The sequence below is a fragment of the Penicillium digitatum genome, chromosome 5 (assembly GCF_016767815.1).
Source record: "Penicillium digitatum chromosome 5, complete sequence".
Taxonomy (NCBI): Eukaryota; Fungi; Ascomycota; class Eurotiomycetes; order Eurotiales; family Aspergillaceae; genus Penicillium; species Penicillium digitatum.
In genome coordinates this window covers 1,288,109-1,302,607 of record NC_089388.1, presented here as the reverse complement: position 1 = coordinate 1,302,607, position 14,499 = coordinate 1,288,109, and the positions used below count along the sequence as shown (strand labels likewise).

The 14,499-nt window shown below is 50.2% G+C and overlaps 7 protein-coding genes across 7 annotated transcripts; 5 read left to right on the top strand and 2 right to left on the bottom strand.

Annotated features, from left to right (window-relative positions):
• Positions 1-337: 337 nt before the first annotated feature.
• Positions 338-1,156, bottom strand: Pdw03_1668 (60S ribosomal protein uL29; the record flags this gene model as incomplete). Its single annotated transcript, XM_014681119.2, has 4 exons — positions 338-343; positions 490-715; positions 952-1,091; positions 1,154-1,156. The coding sequence occupies 4 exons, from the start codon at positions 1,154-1,156 to the stop codon at positions 338-340; spliced, it is 375 nt and encodes a 124-aa protein (XP_014536605.2).
• A 357-nt stretch (positions 1,157-1,513) lies between these two features.
• Pdw03_1667 (Vesicle transport v-SNARE protein Gos1, putative) lies at positions 1,514-2,315 on the top strand (the record flags this gene model as incomplete). The annotated part of the gene is made up of 3 exons (XM_014681120.1): positions 1,514-1,579; positions 1,633-1,746; positions 1,812-2,315. 3 exons carry the CDS (start codon positions 1,514-1,516, stop codon positions 2,313-2,315), a joined length of 684 nt encoding a protein of 227 aa, XP_014536606.1.
• A 316-nt stretch (positions 2,316-2,631) lies between these two features.
• On the bottom strand, positions 2,632-3,784 carry Pdw03_1666 (F1F0 ATP synthase assembly protein Atp10, putative; the record flags this gene model as incomplete). The annotated part of the gene is made up of 2 exons (XM_014681121.1): positions 2,632-3,268; positions 3,360-3,784. 2 exons carry the CDS (start codon positions 3,782-3,784, stop codon positions 2,632-2,634), a joined length of 1,062 nt encoding a protein of 353 aa, XP_014536607.1.
• A 554-nt stretch (positions 3,785-4,338) lies between these two features.
• Pdw03_1665 (DNA polymerase family X) lies at positions 4,339-7,479 on the top strand (the record flags this gene model as incomplete). The annotated part of the gene is made up of 6 exons (XM_014681122.2): positions 4,339-4,729; positions 4,783-4,955; positions 5,003-5,401; positions 5,454-6,629; positions 7,332-7,388; positions 7,444-7,479. The coding sequence occupies 6 exons, from the start codon at positions 4,339-4,341 to the stop codon at positions 7,477-7,479; spliced, it is 2,232 nt and encodes a 743-aa protein (XP_014536608.2).
• Positions 7,480-7,580: 101 nt separating this feature from the next.
• Pdw03_1664 (Zn(II)2Cys6 transcription factor) lies at positions 7,581-10,097 on the top strand (the record flags this gene model as incomplete). The annotated part of the gene is made up of 7 exons (XM_014681123.1): positions 7,581-8,082; positions 8,137-8,648; positions 8,710-8,821; positions 8,874-9,238; positions 9,288-9,677; positions 9,741-9,930; positions 9,991-10,097. The coding sequence occupies 7 exons, from the start codon at positions 7,581-7,583 to the stop codon at positions 10,095-10,097; spliced, it is 2,178 nt and encodes a 725-aa protein (XP_014536609.1).
• A 730-nt stretch (positions 10,098-10,827) lies between these two features.
• Pdw03_1663 (pumilio homology domain family member 6) lies at positions 10,828-11,725 on the top strand (the record flags this gene model as incomplete). The annotated part of the gene is made up of 4 exons (XM_014681124.2): positions 10,828-10,978; positions 11,072-11,100; positions 11,156-11,293; positions 11,360-11,725. The coding sequence occupies 4 exons, from the start codon at positions 10,828-10,830 to the stop codon at positions 11,723-11,725; spliced, it is 684 nt and encodes a 227-aa protein (XP_014536610.2).
• A 579-nt stretch (positions 11,726-12,304) lies between these two features.
• Positions 12,305-14,453, top strand: Pdw03_1662 (CPL; the record flags this gene model as incomplete). Its single annotated transcript, XM_066099974.1, has 2 exons — positions 12,305-12,686; positions 12,745-14,453. The coding sequence occupies 2 exons, from the start codon at positions 12,305-12,307 to the stop codon at positions 14,451-14,453; spliced, it is 2,091 nt and encodes a 696-aa protein (XP_065957701.1).
• Between the last annotated feature and the right edge of the window lie 46 nt (positions 14,454-14,499).

Below are 14,499 nucleotides of genomic sequence, written 5' to 3'. Positions count from 1 at the left end.
ACTTAAGCTACGTAGACAACCAATTGCAGACCATTCAAGATATGTATGTTGTAGAAATATATACCATCGAGTCCTGTCAGACTATACATATCCATGTGATCTCTTCACTAGCCTTACCTGAGAGCAAGAGCAAGGAAACTTGGAGAATGTCTATAATCATGTCATGTCAAGAGTCGATTTGCATCCTATTTAGATACATAATCAAATTCCATTTTTTGGATGAAAAAAAGAGAAAACCGACCCCTACACAAGCATTCGGATCCACGGTCACGTCCTGCTCATGTCCAAGGCCAGCAACGTCTTCCCACAAAACTCCATATCCGAACAAGTTCTGCGTTTAAGCCTGCAAGAAAAAAAACCCCGTCAGCATTGTGTTCGGCTGATTCGTCTCATTTGATGGGAGAGGTTTTTGGCGGAGAGAGCAAAGATGAACATCATGGAACACTCATTCCACCTATTTCTCTGCCCAGGCTTGTCGGAGCATCATACCTTAACGGCGTACTTCCGCTGGGGGAAGTGGATGGCACGCTTGCGGAGCTTGTCGGTGGTCTGGGTACGCTCGTGCTTGGTGAGACGGCGGCGGATCTCACGGGTGAGCTTGGGGCGGAGGTCAAGCGGGAGGTACTTCTTGTTCTTGTAGAACAGACGCAGCTGAGCGCGCTGGTTGGCGTTGATGACGGTGAGAACACGAGCGATCGACTTGCGAACCTCGCCGCTAAAAAAAAAATTCCAGTCAGCATCAAATCTCGAACATCGATGAGCCAGCCCCAGTTTCGTGCGCTTTGTGCTAGATCGTATAATCCGTATCCTCATCATCGATCGCTTGGCTGAGTGCTGGCGTAGTCCTCCTCTTATAGGTTGTTTTTCCCGGATTCGATCGTTCCCATCCCGCAAATCTTCAAACTTCGTCCGCACAAAAAAAATCAAATATCGGGGGTGTCGGATACGCACATTCTCTGAGTCTTGGAGGAAGCGCCGGAAGAGATCTTCTGAACGCGGAGCTGGTTAAGCTCCAACTTCAACTCCTCGAGCTGTGTGGCGAGCTCATCCTTGTTCTTGCCCCAGAGCTGACCAGCCTTGACCTTGGACGACTGCGAAAAAAGAGCGATTCATCAGCATTTTGATATCAGAGCCTTTGCACGGCGTGACATACCATGGTGGCGTTGAATTGTGTGGGTTGTCGACGTTGAGAATTGAAGATGTCCGAGGGTCAATTTGCGACTGGTTGTGGGACTAGGGCTAAGCGAATTTGTGACTTTAGCGGGCGCACGTGATCACGGTGGCACTTGGTTGTGTGCCTGAAATTTCGGGCTAAGAGGTGCCTGGGCTCTGGGGCACGAACTTACTGTATTCGGTTAGAGCGGTTTACCCCATCATGGGCTGGCACTTACGTAGCCAAGCAGGTAGCACCTCGGCCCTTGCACTGGTTGATCATTTGGCCTGAGTAGAATTTCTAAACAGATCAGACTTCTCTGGTGTCTTCATCTCTATCTTTGAAACTTTTTTGCTTGCCATGGCATCCTCAACTAGTTCTGGTTGGACGCAGCTCCGACAACAAGCACGGTCGCTTGAAACTCAGGTACCGATATCTCACCAGGAGCTCTATACCAACGTTAACTGACGCACTGATAGACCGAAAACCTTTTCCACACCTATTCACAATTTGCCTCAATTACCAAACCTCCACAATCACCTACCGAGGAAGAGCTGCGGCTTCAAACGCAACTGAGAGACCTCCTCGAAAGAGTACGATCATCTGGCAACATTCAACAGAAGATTAAAAGAACCGAAAGCTAATTGACTCCGTACAGCGCGAGTCTATCATTGCCCAACTATCCCGTCTCCTTGATTCCGAAGCCACTCTCACCTCCTCCGCCCTAAAACAGAATAATGTCTCCCGCCACCGTGAAGTACTGCAAGACCACCGCCGCGAGCTCCAACGTCTGACCGCAGCTATTTCTGAATCGCGCGACCGCGCAAACCTACTCTCTAATGTTCGTTCAGACATCAGCTCTTATCGCGCATCCAACCCCGCCGCCGCCGAGGCCGACTACATGCTCGAAGAGCGGGGCCGAGTCGAGAACAGCCACAGCATGATAGACGGCGTGCTGAGCCAGGCGTATGCCATCAATGAGAACTTCGGTGTCCAGAGCGAGACAATCGCCAACATCAATCGGCGCATTGTGGGCGCTGCTGGTAGTGTCCCCGGCATGAACTACCTCATAGGCAAGATTGGGAACAAGAAGAGGCGGGATGCTATAATCCTCGGGTGCTTTATTGGGTTCTGCTTTTTAATGTTGCTGTTCTTCCGGTAAAGTATCTCTGTGAGGCTCCGGCGGGAGGTCGGTTGTATCACTGCCTCTATGTCTTCTTGTTCTTGTGTCAATTGCTGCTCTCCAGCGAGTGGATTTATATTGTCGAAGGCGTTTGGGTTTGGGCATGTTCCGAGTGCCCCTTGATGGGGCATCCGGCAGAATCAATGGCAATTCTTCTGAAAGGGTCTTGGAAGGCGCCAATTTGTTATATTTTCCATTATACAGATTCTCCATTGTATGTACAAATTCAACCGAGAGCGGAGTAAGAACACATCTCAGGCTCCAGTTCACGTATTCCTTATCACTCTAGCCTCAATCAATACTTGCGAGACGGGTCCTGCGCCCGGAGGATGGTCTTCTTCTCCTCAATGAGCTTCCGCAAACCAGCATTAAGTCCATCTAACTCAGACTTTTCAGCCGGTCCACTCCCGGCCCAGCGAATGCGACACTCGGAATCAACCAGGTAGACATAACCGACCTTGGAATTCATCATACCAATTGTCTCTTTGAGTGCCTGATCGAAACCCTTCTGCACAAGGAAATAGCGTGAATGCTGCTCCTTGGCTAATTTCTGCCGCATCCGCCACATGAACGTCTTCACCAGGAACGCCTTCAATCGGTTCTCCTCGAGGTTGATATCTATCCTCTGCACCAATCTTCCACCGCTGGCCATCGCCTCCACAAGTCCTGGATTCTGTTCTGGCCCCGTAAATGTCGCAACTTGGCTCTCGGCCCACACACTTGAAAACAAATTTACGACGGAGATGCTGCCGCGCAGCTGCGTCGTCGTGTTCCGGGGATCCTTGGGTGATGCCAGTGTTACGCCGTGCATGTTCGGGAAGTAAAGGGCTCTGTCAGCTTTGAATAGCCGCGGGTTCGCGAAAAAGGTCTTGCCCTCGGCGAAGCGCAGATTGGACCATTCGCGGAAGTACGGCTTGGCGACTTGTTTTGTCCTGTAGGTTGCCATTTTCTGTTAGTGTTGCTGTTTCTAGCGTTGGGGCTCTATCCCGGATGTGGGAGGAAGAGGAAGAGGCCAGATCGTACAATTCCTTGCGTCGCTTGATGTGCCGATCATAGTTGGTGAAGTCGTCGCGCCGCTGGCGCATCGACCGCGAGTCAATGCCTGTGTTCTGTCCTTCTAATGGCGCTTGCGGACTACCGATGGGCCGGTCTAGGCTTGGAGGAACGAAGTCTGCGTCGCTGGGCTGAGGTCCATCCTGGGGCTGGTTCTGTTTGAATTCGATGGCAGTCGATAGGCGATGTGCCTCCTTTTTTATATTTCGTTTTACGGGGGCGAGATCTTTTGTGTCGATGGGTTCCACGGGCTTGCTGGAATATTGGCGCAAATATAAGGGTTTGGTCCGTAGCCGGGAGAGAGTTGCTGGGTTGCGGAATTGGCAGCTGAGACAACGGCCAGTTTGCATGAAGGGTAGGTCGCCGAGCAAGGCGGGGAGGGTGGATTTCCACATTTTGGCTGAAGACCTATCAATCAAAGGGCTGCGTTTAGGGTGGTGGATGGCGAGGTCACTGCTTTCGGACTTGTTGGCGCATTTGATCTTCCATGGAAATCAAGGGTCACATGACATGGCATTTCCAACTTGGGAACAATTGTCGAAGCTATTTCTATCCTTACTCGGAGCAATGCAGAGTATGTACGTATTTAGAATGTATATCGTTGAATGATGATATCTGAATACATAGGAAAATATCTACTTCATAAGTCTCATTCAATTCTCAAATCTGGAATAGACATCTCTGGCCTTAGGTCACCTGAGTACATGACTTCCACTTCAGACTAGATCACATGACTTGGCGCCCATGTCGCGCCAGTTAATCGCGTTTGGCATCCACGGGTCCTCCAAATTGGCCCAAGGAAGTTTTCGGACCATTGCCCTTTCTTTTCTCTGACAAATTTTATGCGATTCATCTACGCTATCGTGACTCCAGGCACCTATATAATGAACCATCGCTGGCCCAGGCACCCGCCCCTCCACTGGAAACCGGACTAGACTACCTGGGTACCATGAAGGATCAATTTCCGACTAAAAAGAGCTTTTTTGAGGCTCTTGACCGGCTGGATGATCAAGATGATCAAGATGAAGAGGATAAGAGTTGGGGAGGTCTCATGTTCCCTGCAAACAAAGAACTTGACAAACCCAATCCAAACAAAGTCGCTCTTTCCTCGGAGTGTATCCCACCGCCTCGAATAAATTTGGACCCTATACCTTCATGTGGCCCTCAAAGAAAGAGAATTAGTCCGGTCGCTGTCCTCAAACCTACTCCTACGGAGCGCCCTAGGACGAGTGGAGCTACGCATACCATCAAGAACGGACGACCTCCTCAAAAGAAAAGAAAGACCAACAGTGCTAAGATAATCCCAGATAACCAGCAGATTTTCAAGGGATTGATCTTCTGTAAGTATGCTTGAATTTCTCACAGCCTACTTTCACTGAACTCTCAATTTAAGTCTTCTTTCCAAACAACGATATATCGCCATTTCGACGCTTGCGCATTCAACGAGCGCAAGATTATGGCGCACGATGGTGTCGAAATTGGGCATCCGATATTACTCATGTGATCATGGACAAAGGCTTGCTATCAAGCGATCTGCTTAGCTACCTCAAACTTGAATATCTGCCAGTCAGTTCATTCGTGAGGTATTCAGATTCCAGTACTAACTGTTACAGACGAATGTTGCTCTTGTCAATGAATCTTACCCATCCGAATGTATTCAGTTTCGTTCGGTTCTTGATGCCTCACACCTGCGCTTTCGTGTCAATGGAATCCCAACGACCGCCGAGAAGGAGAAGTCTCCAGTGGTAGAACCCCCTCCTGACTCTCTTCCATTGAAACCATCGCGGCGGGAGAAAAACCAGTCCCCAGAGCTTCATTTGTCTCCGGTCGAGGAACCGATGCCAAACCTATTGCCAAATGATTTTCCAGAAAACGTCACTGAAAGTGTGCCCCACGCCGTGATTTTCGAATCGGTTCAAGAAAATGCAACCGAAGAAGCGTGTGGAAGAGGAGATCGGGAGCGGGATGCACTGGATGAAATAATAGATGAAGCTAAGGCCACAAGTCATCTGGTAAAACTTTTTTTTGTTAGTGAAAGCTCATAAAACTGATCTTAATAATCAGCCTCTAGATCCAGTTGAATTTTCCATTGACGAATCTGCCGCTGATACTTCCGATATCGAAACATCGAGCTCTGAGGAGGAATTAAGTTGGAAACCGCGAAAAACATCCACAGGAGAAGGCGAAGCCAAAGACAAAGAAGAATCTGACTGGACCAAAGGTTTTGCCTGCATGCAGAAGTTCGATCCGGACACGAAATTTGGCAACCCAAATAATAGAACCATCGAGGTACTACAGCAAATGCTGGAATACTACACGCAGACTGCAGACCAGTGGCGTGTTATGGCCTATCGTAAAGCAATCAACGTTTTGCGAAAGCAACCGAACAAGATTGCTACACGAGCACAGGCTCGGGCTATCCCTGGTATTGGAGAGCGGTTAGCTGACAAAATCGAAGAGATTGTCTTGACTAACCGCCTTCGTCGTCTCGAAAATGCCACCCATACCCCAGAAGACTTGATAATTAAAGAATTTCTTGGTGTATATGGTGCTGGCCTTCCCCAGGCCTCCAAATGGGTTGCGCAGGGCTATAGATCTCTGAAGGATTTATTGGAAATGGCTCCATTGACCAAGCAGCAGCGTATTGGGGTGGAACGCCATAGCGACTTTGCGCAACGAATCCCCCGCAAGGAGGTCGAAGCCCACGGGGCGATCGTGCGAAAGGTGGTGCAGACTGTGGACAGGGATATGCAGGTGATCATCGGGGGCTCTTACCGCCGCGGAGCACTCACATGCGGGGACGTGGACTGTCTGATCACCAAACCTGGTGCCTCGCTGGAGCAAATCCGCACTATGATGCTCGGCCTTGTTGTCCCTATATTGTTCAATAGTGGCTTTCTGCAGGCCAGCCTTGCCATCTCGACGCATCAGGATGGATCTAAGTGGCACGGCGCATCAGCCCTACCTGGCACCACCTTATGGCGTCGGATAGATTTGCTGTTCGTTCCCGATGCGGAGATCGGGGCGGCGTTGATATACTTCACAGGGAATGATATGTTCAACCGGAGCATGAGATTGCTAGCACGCAAGAAAGGCATGTGCTTGAACCAAAAAGGTCTTTATGGGGATGTTCTTCGGAACCAGCAGGTGAAACTGAATGGGGGCCGGCTGGTTGAGGGCCGGGATGAGCGTCGGATTTTTGCTGTGTTGGGTGTGCCCTGGCGGCCTCCCGAGCATCGGGTCTGTTGATGCACATGAAAGCTTTCACGGCATAGGATAGTCTTGGTCTCATCGATGGGTCAATTGGAGTATAAGGTACAGTGACCAGAAAAAATTCAGTGTTACTAGTACTGGCTACATGCAATAAGGGGCAATCGAGGTTTGGGGCCCCGGGAAAGCACCAAAATATACGCACGGGAATGACGATTTCTTTGGATTGGCAGTTTTCCTATATTCATGACTAGGACGTACAGTAACTATTTGTATTGCTCTGTCTCAATCAGATACAGATTACCAGCCCCTAAAAGAAAAATAAAAGGAAAAAGGAATGATACAGCTTGCATGACTGCTCATACATAGAATTTCCATACAGAAGGAGAGGGAGAGATTTTGAGAGAGGCAGTCACAGTGGCACAAAGTGACTAAGAATTCCTCTCCCTCCAATACTCACCTTTCCACTTCTTCAACCCCATCCCGTAACAACTCATCCTTTTCCTCGTCTCTTATCCAAGTTGATATTGAGGCAATCTTCTTCTTCTTTCATCACCGCCTTTCCCCTACCGCCTTGAAGACATCACCGCCTTTCGTGCGGTGAAGCCTCCATCGCGTGTTCCTCCCCTTGCGATTCCCAGACCGCCCTCTACTGCCCTGGGTTTTGCCCGCACATCGTCGATTCAATCATATTGAGATTTGTTTTTTTTGTTCTGTTTCGAGTCTCTTCAGAGGCTACTGCTTCCATCTGAGGTTAACAGCCTGGGCCTCCAGGTCCCCAGCGACTGCGTGCGTGATTTTCTCCCACATCCCACATTTCACGTTTTCTAATCCGAGTCCACAGACGGATCAGCTTGGCGGGACACACTGGCCATTCTGAGCGAGCGACACGTCGATTGTTCTGATCGCCTGATTACTGTCACTAGGCTTCTGAGTGGCACGTGAAAATCTCCCAAAATCACGTCCACAGCCACCCCCACAATGGGTCGCAAACCCAACCAACTCATCCTTGAGTTCTTCCACCGGGGTCCCAAGCTGGAAGACGCGAGCAATCGCTACCAACATACATGCAAAGCCTGCGGTGAAGTATTTCCAAAGGGTCGCATTGACAGTCTTACCAACCATCTGGTGAAAAAATGTCAGGCAATTCCCCTGCGCGACCGTCAACGCGTATTGTTGCGACTCCACGAACTCCCCGACTTGACCGACGGTGATTCGAATAAAGACTCCCCTTCTGGAATTAAAGGCAAGACTTCCGATGGTGGATTTCCCAATCGACAAAATTTCGACGGTCTCAACGTGTTGGCCGAAGCCTCGCGACAGGTGGGAGCCTCGGACGTGACCAAGCGTGGACCCGGATACACTCAGTCTGTGACAGCTGGAGGCAAGACCGTGATTGTTGACCCTGCACTTGAAGCGGAGGGATTCCAGGGACATTCGCAAGGACCTGAGTCCAAGATGGATGGTACAGCAAATGTCGAGGGTAAGTTTTCCTTTGGTTCACTGCTGCACGCCTTCGACCACTAACAATTTGCAGGAACCCCCCAATCGTCCAACGCTCCTAGTATTCCCGCTCTCCCAAGCCACACTCCGGGCGAGAACCCTGCATCCATGTCTCCACCCCTTGGCCATGCGTCCATGTCGCCTGAATCTACCTCTAATGCGCGCCAGTCACAACTGTCTATGATTGCGGCCTCCGCCAACGAGATGGTCCCTCAAGGAATGTCAATTGACAGTGACAACCTTAGCTCTGATCTGAAGCTGGGCCAATGGAATCAGCAGCTGTCCACACATGAGCAACTTCTGTTCGACAGTCTGCAAGAACATGACCCCTCGTTGACTGCTGCCACCCAGCGGGCGGCATCTTACCCCCGCCCTATTGCGATGAACCCCAATACCCAGGCAAAAGGTTTTGTGAACGAGTTTGGTAACTCAACCAAGCCTATGAAGCCCAAGGTGCGGGGACGTTTCACCGCAGAGCGACGCCGTGAAGTTCAAGACGTGCGGAAGAAGGGTGCATGCCTTCGTTGCCGAATGCTCAAGAAACCCGTATGCTTTTTTGAATCTATGGATGTGTGAAACAAGGGAACATACTAATGCATGTTGATAGTGCTCTGGCGATACCCCTTGCACAACTTGCGCTAGCGTGGAGAGTGCTCGTCTATGGAAGCACCCGTGCCTGCGCACCCGGCTTTCCGATGAGTTCGAGCTCTACAATGCCAGTATGTTGTTTGAGTCTCGGTCTTTTCGAAGATATACTGACTCGGACTCTAGACCTCAACTCCACACTTGCCTACCATGACACTAACAGCATTAAAAACCAAATCAAGTTTGAACACTACTCCGGTCGCATTGAAGTTACTCACTTCGAGGAGAGCAATTCTTTCATGACCTTCAGTGGGCTACAGGGTCACCGCACTTCAGTTTCTGCACTTGACCCCCAGTTGCAAGCCCTTGGAGATGACCAGTTCTCGGGTCCCTCGCAAGAAGTCTACCTCCTGGACGCGGACTCGGATGACATCCCGGCCAAGTTGGAAATGTACATAAAGAAGAATGCTTCTTACTTCTATGAGCGAGAGACCTCGCCTTTCATGAAGCCCACTTTGCTGCTCGCTGCTGAACTCAGCCAGGGGAAGAAGGTATGGTGTTTGACGTTCAATGTGGAAGTGTGTATTGACATGGAAACAGGATATCCTTCTGGAACGCGTGTTGGAGCTGTGGGTCGCAACCCATATTCTTGTCGACACGGAGCTCACCTGGAAAACTTACTACAACCCTACTCTGCCCCCGAACTCGTTGCACTCTCTTTCTCAGCCATCGGATGAGGGCCGTTTGCCCATCGAGGAGGTGTCTGACCCAGAATCATACGGACTTCTCTGCAGTCAGCTGCGCGCCGCTATGGAGAAGCGTGCCTCGCAGCTGAGTAAGTTTGTCATCAATGATTTGGAACGTCGACTCCTTCAGCGCCAGAAGTGTGGCTGGTTCGATACTTTCATTGTGGCTATTATCCTTCTGAACTGCGTAGAGCGCACCTGCTGGCTATTCCGCTCATGGGACAACGAGAACTTTTCTCAGCGCGTAAGTATTTTATGTTTAATGTTTATTCTTTTATGATGCGTCTTCCACTAACAATCCATCCAGTGGCCCCTCGACAAGCGTCCTCCCTACTACTTCAATCAGTCTGACCGCTTCGCCGACATCCTGGAGATGCTCTTGCGCATGCGCCACATTCCTCCCAAGGCCACTTTCCGCCCGGACAATGGTGTCCTGAAGGCAGTCGACGGTAGCGACGAGCACGCCGTTCGCTGGTTTGATATGATTCAACTGACTCGTACGTCACATCATATTGCACATTTTCGAGGTTCCTTGACTAACATTCTGTTTTACACAGCCTACTTCATTGAAGAACGCAAGAACGCCGTCTTCGATCCGTCCGACTCGCGCTCACTGGATTGCCACCACAGTGCCAATCTTCTTGAGCCTAACAACGCCACTTAGCTTCTGACGACGAAAAAAGAACAAAAACTAAACCTACAAGAAGAAGTCAAAAAAGCACAAACCCTCGAAAAAAAAGGAACCAACGAGCCATGTCTGAGTCACATTCTTTCGTCCTTTGCGTTGTCGGTGCAAGTCAATTGCTAGTGAAACTTGCCATTACAAAAGCGATCGCGAAATGCATGACTAGCCCAAGCCCCGATTGGCTTCTGAATTGAGGCTGATCTTGAGTTTGATTTGCTTATGGAGTTTGTCTGAGGTGGATCTATTTTCAAGCGAACTGCGTTGGAAAATGTCGGAATCCATGGATGTGGACTGTTCTGATCTTTCTAATTGGGTGTTCGTGGGGTGTTGAAGGATGTTTTTTTTTCTTGATATTTGTAGCCTCAAGGCTTTATTCTTTGGGCTTAAATGTATGAAGTAAATGTTATTTTTGTTCACAACGTAGACGTGGTGTTTGATGTAGATATAGTTTAGAGTGTCCTCCGTGTGTAATCTTTGCGAGTGCAACGAGGTTGAGCAGATGTCACTGGGACAGGGACAGGGCAAAGTGAAGAGTTTAAAGATATCTAGTGAATTTCAATCTATTATTGTTGGATTCGACCTTTTCTTTTCTTTTCTTTTCTTTCATTATTTCATTCCTAATTTCTTGGATGACGTAGGCTCGGGAATCGGATGATGGGGCCTTTCACAGGGGAAATCTCCGAAGTCTCCAGACTTTACTTCTTCAACCATGCCTCCATTCCGCAACTTTTTAGGACGTAAGTCCCAACCCAACGGGGATCCCACTATCTTGGATGAGGGCCATCTCACTCCAAATCAACGCCCGGTGCCCATACCGATCCGCAGGAGCCAGGATGAACCCACCGAGTACAAATTGAGTGGTATGTTTGAATCCCCGCAATGCTTTGATTCAAGTGATTTCCTCGGCTGCCGTAACGACTTGACTCTCCTGGGGTGCTAAACTCGGTCACTAGTGGTCAACGACAGTGGTGTCTATCTTCCGGTATAGGCCTTTTGTGATCGGGAAAATGTGAGGTACCTGCTAATTATTGCGACAGCCTTCTCCCCCCGAGCGGCTGAGTTTCTGGCGCCGGTACCCGGGCTCTAACAAACCCGTCAACCATCGAGATCTCGTTGATGAGAATGAGCCTTTCTCCATCTCTCGCGAGTCCTTTGATTCTTACCGCCGATCATTTGTATGCCCCGTGAACCGATCCGAACCGATCCGCGTGAACACAACTGACATTAAATCTCCACTTTAGGATATCTCTGCGCGCTCACCCATCATCCATCCTGATGCCGGTCCCTCTCGAACTTCTCTTGACTCTCGATTCTCCCGACTAACTCCGTCGGGCACTCACTCCAATAGCCTCACCAAGTCTGAAATCACGGAGGAAGAAGCCTTTGAAGAAGTAGGGTTAAATGACGAGGCGAAACCTAAAAAGAGGGGGTTCCTTTCTAGATTCGGTGACTCTAGTAACGATGCGCAACCATCCGGGCCCAAGTCTTCTACCTCAACCTTCGGTTTCCACATTCCCGGCCGGAAGCGCGGCCAGAGTGCTGGCGCATCAGAACTGGCCTCTGTGAAAGTATCCCCCTCTGCAACTGCGCCCAATGGTGAGACCTGAAGTGATGAATGATGAGACATATTTAATGCGTTGTGTTTCTCTTTACGGCGTTCCGGGTTTCTGTCGGGTGATGTAAACCACCCTCGTTTAAGGGACAAATATAATTTGGGACTTGGTCGATGACAACATGGATCGACTTGTCCCTGGAGATTATGGGTGGCTCATGTCAATTTATAGCACTTTGTACATCTGTTGCCATCGAGTTGCGACTCAGGCCATCTGTGCTTCGCTCAGAGACATCCTACATGTTATTCTCATAGAACTTCCATGGCAATTCGCCTTTGGACCTCCACATATCAATCAATCTTTTCTTTTGCAAGAACTCAAGAGCAGATTTTTAGTTTGGTGTTTTTTTCTATGTATATGGACCTGCCGTGAGTCCTAGTCCACCTGGGCAGGGCTATGTAGCATCTTATCAGTGCAAACAGTGCAAATAGCCGGCAAAAAAACTTCCTCCGCCTGCGATCCAAAAAAAAATTATCCACCAGGACATCGAGCAGTCTCCGCTCGCAAAGACCCCAGTTTTATTAAATTTTTCAATCGGAGATACCCTACAGCCTACGAAAATAGTTTTTCATAATGGCTGGATTGAAGCGTGCAGTTGACGGCAGCGAGGAGCGCAATGGCAAGCGGAGCAAGACCAAGGAAGGCTCCGCGTCCAAGTCCAAGTCCGTGAAGTCAAGCTCTTCATCCAAGAAGGATTCCAAGAAGGACTCAAAATCCAGGAAGAGTGATAAGAAGCCCTCGAAGAAGGTTCAGAAGGAAGAGTCTGAGGACGACGATGACTTCGATATTGATGATGTCTCAGACGAAGACCTTGATGCCCTTGATGCCCTTTCAGACGATGCTGAGATGCCCGATGTGAGCGAGGAGGAGGAGAAGCCCAAATCAGACAAGAAGTCTGATACGGATGATGAAGAGCGGAAAGAGGCCCCAAAGAACCCCAACCCCAACCCCAACAGTAAGTTTCAGTTCTGCCTCCTTGGTAGCGCCACATCTAATCGTTATGGCGCGTTTAGACAACAACTCTCGCGAATCCCACATCAAGCAAAAAGCGCTCCAGCAGGAGCGCAAGGCCGCTAAGCCAAATGCCGATACCGTCGCCCGCTCCAAGAAATTGTGGGAGCAGCTGCGCCGCAAGTCCCACGTGCCTCTGGAGCAGAGAAAGAAACTCATCAAGGAGCTTTTTGAGATCATCACTAACCGCGTTCGGGACTTCGTGTTCAAGCACGACTCAGTGCGAGTTATTCAGACTGCTCTCAAGTACGGAAACCTCGAGCAGCGCAAGCTGATTGCGCACGAGTTGAAGGGCACTTACAAGGAGCTGGCCCAAAGTCGATATGCCAAGTTCTTGGTTGGAAAGTTGATTGTCCACGGAGATGACGAGACCCGCGATTTAATCATTCCAGAGTTCTACGGCCATGTCAGACGTCTCATCCGCCACCCCGAGGGCTCATGGATTCTTGACGACATCTACCGCACAGTTGCGACCAAAGCACAGAAGAACAGGCTGCTCCGCGAGTGGTACGGTCCCGAGTTTGTCATTTTCCAAGATGAGAATGACACCACTTCCGATCTCGCTAAGATCATCGAGGCCCACCCTGAAAAGCGTGGACCGATCATGAACTACTTGCGCGAGCTGATTAACCAGCTGGTGCAGAAGAAAAGCACTGGATTCACCATGCTTCACGATGCTATGTTGCAATATTTCCTCTGCACGAAACCCGGTAGCAACGAAGCGAACGAGTTTATCGAGCTGCTCAAGGGTGATGAAGAGGGCGACTTGGTCAAGAACTTGGCTTTCACCAAGTCTGGCTCCCGCTTGATGTGTTTGACACTCGCATACTCTAACGCCAAAGACCGCAAACTGCTCCTACGATTCTTCCGCGACACCGTCAAGGCCATGGCTGGTGACGTCTACGGTCACCAGGTTATCCTTGCCGCGTACGAGGTCGTTGATGACACAAAGCTCAGCGCCAAGTCCTTCTTCCCCGAGTTGTTGAACCAGAACGAAGCCGAAGAGGCTCGCCACGAGGAACTCTGCTATCAGGTCAACGACCTGACCGCTCGAATCGCTGTCCTATACCCCTTCGCCGGCGAACGCGTCAAGTGGCTGCTCCCCGAGGCCGACCAGACAATCCTTGAAGAAGTCCGCGAAGTCCGCAAGGAAACCTCCAAGAAAGACCCGGCCACGCGCCGCCTGGAGCTCGTCAAGGCCGCTTCGCCGACACTGCTCGAATTCATCGCTGCCCGCGCCTCTACCCTTCTCGAGACGACCTTTGGTTGCCAGTTCCTCTCCGAGGTGCTGTTCGAAGCCGACGGTGACAAGACCGACGCTCTCGCGGCCGTTGCCGAAGCCGCCAAGTCGCACACTGAAGCTCGCGATACCGCACACGCCGGACGTCTTCTCAAGTCTCTTGTGCAGGGTGGACGATTCAACCCGGCCTCGAAGTCTATCGAGAAGGTGGAGCCTGCGTTGAACTTCCATGATGTTCTGTACGAGCAGATCAAGGATGAGGTCATGGACTGGGCGACGGGGGCTAACCCCTTTGTAGTTGTCGCGCTGGCTGAGTCGGAGGACTTTGAGAAGAAGAGTGAGCTGCTCAAGACTCTGAAGAAGAACAAGAAGGCGCTGGAGCGGGCCTCGGCGTCGGTCGTGGAGAAAGATGGAAAGAAAAAGCCCAGCCCGACTAACAGTGGTGCGAAGTTATTGCTTTCGATGATCTAGATATAAGTGTTTCTACGGGATTATAGCATATGTAATTACGTTGTAT